Source organism: Rhagoletis zephyria, unplaced genomic scaffold, assembly GCF_001687245.7.
Source record: "Rhagoletis zephyria isolate East Lansing unplaced genomic scaffold, Rhagoletis_zephyria_1.1 Rzeph_scaffold_08522, whole genome shotgun sequence".
Taxonomy (NCBI): domain Eukaryota; kingdom Metazoa; phylum Arthropoda; class Insecta; order Diptera; family Tephritidae; genus Rhagoletis; species Rhagoletis zephyria.
This window is the reverse complement of record NW_016165602.1, coordinates 8,771-13,263: the sequence shown is the minus strand read 5'-3', so window position 1 is coordinate 13,263 and position 4,493 is coordinate 8,771. Positions and strand designations below refer to the sequence as shown.

General features: G+C 35.0%; 1 protein-coding gene across 2 annotated transcripts in view; it reads left to right on the top strand.

Moving 5' to 3' along the window:
* The window catches only part of LOC108375111 (uncharacterized), a 23,065-nt gene that overhangs the window by 11,558 nt on the left and 7,014 nt on the right, over positions 1-4,493 (top strand). Inside the window, exons 1-2 of one of the 2 annotated variants that reach the window (XM_017631197.1) lie at positions 2,332-2,690; positions 2,790-3,046. In XM_017631197.1, coding sequence (XP_017486686.1) covers positions 2,576-2,690; positions 2,790-3,046 — 372 coding nt within the window. In that variant the 5' untranslated portion in view covers positions 2,332-2,575. Of the gene's footprint in view, positions 1-2,331; positions 2,691-2,789; positions 3,047-4,493 lie in introns of those variants that run through there. The other variant, XM_017631196.1, reaches the window with a different exon arrangement.

Below are 4,493 nucleotides of genomic sequence, written 5' to 3'. Positions count from 1 at the left end.
AGTTATAATACCCTTGTGCACAAGTGCGCTCGGGTATAAAAATAAATAGATTTTTTTTGAGGTTTTTTTCAAATCAGTGCAGTTCATGTAAATCTTAATATTTTGCTGAAATTTTTCTCGGTGTTCATATTACAGAATAAATGTTATAGTCCCGACGCAAAAACAGTAGCGATTTTTTTATGGCTACTGATGCACTCTAATGTACATACATATGTACGTGAAAGAAATTTTACGGCATTCTGCTCATGATAGACATTTCATGTGTTAAATACAATGTAATACAAGCGTAACGCTTAGCTGTTGCTGAGCAGCGAACGTAAAAAAATAGTGAGCAAGGTAGACGCCACACGCTACAATCGTGGCCAGTCAGCTGTCAACAAGTGCTCAGTTCGCTTATGTGCTATGAATAGCCGGTGCTGGCAACCCATAGTTTTATACATATTCTTCATTGTGCATAGGTGCTTATGTACATACCTATATACTAAGTATAGAAACATATGTAGACATGTATGTATGGTATCCATTCTGCAGATACATCAATTTATTTATTTTTTTGACAGCCATGAAAGTTCATATGTACTATGAATAGCGTGGCGTATGCGACATTTTGCCGCAGTTTTGACGTTCAGCTCTTTCCGCTTTGTTTTCATTGTTGAGAATGCATGAGTATTATTATTCGCTTGGTCTGTATATCTGCTCAATATTTATGACCATATTTTCAATATAAGTCTATTGTATCTTCACTGGTTGTTTTCATGAAGCGTAAACGTAAATGTAATTATACGCAAGTGCTTAAACAAAAGTATGCACATTAGGGCGGGTCAAATTGTATGGGACATTTTTTTTTTTTACTATGAGCGTATAGCACCGAAGGGTTCTACGTGTAATTCTAGACAAATTTACCCAATAAACTATGGCTGTAAAATCAATTTGGAGTTTGTCAAATTGCGTAAATAGGTTTCTTAACATTTAAATTTTATATAAAACATGCTTTAGGAGGTTTTTTGGTATGAGGAATCCATTTCTGCACTCATTGTAATTTCCACCCGAGGGAACAACAGTGAAAGTTTTTCATATTTTCTTCGAATCATATTTTCGCAATTTGGCAAACTCCAAATTGATTTTAGACCCATGGTTTCTCCGGCAATATATATCCACATCACTTATTTAGAATTAAACGTACATAGAATCCTCCTATGCTATACGTACATATTAAACAAATTTGCCCGCCCTAATGCACATAGTACATTCAAACTTGTTCAGTATGTATACATATATATTCGTGCGTTGACTGCATCGAGAGTCGATAAAAAGTGCCACTTCTTGTCTGTGGACTGAGCACATATATATAAAGCTCGGAACACTTTGACGACAGCAAGCGACAAGCAGCATCTGTCAAATTTTAAATACACACGTTCTTACGGACACAATTATTTTGACGACAGCACGACATCTTGGCTGCAGGACTGCAATTGTCGACGTCGCCAAATTAAATCTATTTCTAATTTTGCCGGCGACAATGAGTAGATGTAGTGCTGCAAAATTAAATTGTCGCAAAATTAATCACATATTCTTGATTGTTCATGTTTTTCTTATTTACTTAAATAAAAATACACAATTTGTGAAATAAATATACCAAAATGTCAAACTTTAAAATCAGCTGTTTGCTATGTCGCTGAGGTCTTCAAAATGTTTAAGAAGCTGGCTTCAAGGCGACATTTGTCGACAAAATGATGTCGCTGTCGTTACGTCGTGAAGTTGCAGTCGTCAAAGTGTTCCGAGCTTAACTAGATCGCAATTAATGGGCTGTAGCTAGTGATTACTCACTGCTTACAACTCGGCCCTTACTACGCTCAAATTGGCCAAGTGCTCGCGTGTGAGAGAGAGTTGGCCCGGCTGAGGAAAAACGAATGTTGACTACGCGAAACAGCAGTGTTTGGCAGCAGCACTGTTGTTGACTTCTTGCGAGCAACCGATAGGGAACAGTAGAAATTCGACTACTCGAGAGATATCACATTCAAGCGGAACAAACTGTTCGTGTGTATTAACAATCGCATAACCTAATAAAGAAATATACGCGTATGTACGTATTTTGACGAAAGTCACGACGTTGGTAGCGTAGTTGTGAAACAGGCGTGTGATCGCGCGTAAATTTTAATTTCGCTCGACGAAACAATTTAAGACAAATTAAAAATTATAAAACAATACAGTAGTTAAGGCAGTGTGGTGCTTATAATTAAGGAAAATTAAATATCTGCGCAATTAATTGCGAAATCGTTTTTAAGATCGTTATTTAAACACTTGAAAGTACATTAAAAATTATAAGTATATACACACCTTTATCTGTTAAATCAAATACATATATTTATTTTAATAAAAAGTGCATATATCAGTGTCAGAATTAAAAAGATGATAAAGAATAATCTCAGTGTCAAGTACCTAACGACAAAAAATCTTATCTGCTGCCTTTCACGCTGGTGATCTGCTGGTTGTAGTATCAGTGCAAAAACAACCGCATATCTTGAGTGCTCAATTTCCTTATTCCTCTCAACTCTTGCCCTACTTGTGGCAAACAATGCAGAATTTACGCATTCAAATCAATAACAATAGCAACACAAACAATGTTCAAGCCACAAACAAAAGACGAACGTTGCGAAAATTGATGAATTTAACTCATAATCTTAAGCACAGTAATAATAATAGTAATAATAAAACGAACCATAATCCAAATCCCAATCAACAAATCACCGCAAATCACTCACACATGCACAATCATAATTATCGTATAGATCGTGTTGCTGAATACTCTGACGAGGACGAGGAAGGCGAATTTAGTTCTGGTGAATTCAACGATGAGGCCACCGATCTCGGCATACCCGGCTACGATCCTAAGCGTGATTATAATCCCAGCAAACACGACATGCGAAAATATCGTAAATTACAACGCTCTGAGGTGGAAGACGTTGCACTAGGCGGCAACCCAGTGGATAGTGACAGTGAATTCGAGATGAAGGATAAGAGCTCGTCACGAGCGAAGATCAGTCGGGTGAGTAATTGAATATTTACTATATGTGCACATATACCTGCATATGTACATATGTATATGCATTGTTGTATTTATTTATGTAATTAGTTGAACAAGATTGGGACAAATGTTGTTTATGCATTTATCTAACTTGAGGAATGCAAGCGAAGAATTGTTGGCGAAAAATATGTTGAGCAAAACAAATTTAGAAATCCCCAAGTTTTTATACAGTATATATCTGTAATGTATGTAGATATGTTCTACATCAGACAGATATAATAAATACTTAGCGAATGATTAAAAAAACACCTAAAAAAACAATCATTCGATTATAAATACAAGTATAGCACATAGCACAAATACATGCAAATTGCCCAGATACAAAAAAAAAAATATCTGAATATGCTAAGCAAAGCAGCTTAGTGGGGTCAATGCCAATTTTTAACACGCCAATCAAGTTGAGTGTTTTGTTTGCCACCGCTCATGCGACGTACATTATGAAAATTTTTGTTAGCTATCTTGCGCTGAAATTATGAACAAGATTTTTAAAAATAGCACAATGTTTAGAAAAGAATATTTGCTTAATTTATTTATAATAATATAACATATCGTGCAGCATTTTTATCAGGAAAATGAAATGAATTGCAGACAAACTGAGGAAGTTCCCTTGGCTATCAGGGTATTTAAGTACAAACAAAAACACATACATAGCTAAACAAGCCGAAATTTATCATTAAAATTAAACAAAAGCAGTTTTTTTTGGGCATAGTTAAATCTCTGCCAAAGGCATGTTATCAGTTCTGAATTACAAGTAGTGTATTTCTGGCGACATACTCTTCCAACTAGGTTCTCATAATGGAGTACTGTACCAGTTTTTTTTATTTCCGACATACATAGTGATTTTAAGTAGACTGAAACAGTGNGGTCAATGCCAATTTTTAACACGCCAATCAAGTTGAGTGTTTTGTTTGCCACCGCTCATGCGACGTACATTATGAAAATTTTTGTTAGCTATCTTGCGCTGAAATTATGAACAAGATTTTTAAAAATAGCACAATGTTTAGAAAAGAATATTTGCTTAATTTATTTATAATAATATAACATATCGTGCAGCATTTTTATCAGGAAAATGAAATGAATTGCAGACAAACTGAGGAAGTTCCCTTGGCTATCAGGGTATTTAAGTACAAACAAAAACACATGCATAGCTAAACAAGCCGAAATTTATCATTAAAATTAAACAAAAGCAGTTTTTTTGGGCATAGTTAAATCTCTGCCAAAGGCATGTTATCAGTTCTGAATTACAAGTAGTGTATTTCTGGCGACATACTCTTCCAACTAGGTTGTCATAATGGAGTACTGTACCAGTTTTTTTTTATTTCCGACATACATAGTGATTTTAAGTAGACTGAAACAGTTAGTTTACAGTAGTTAGTGTTATCAGCAATTACTTACTTAATCTTGGAAT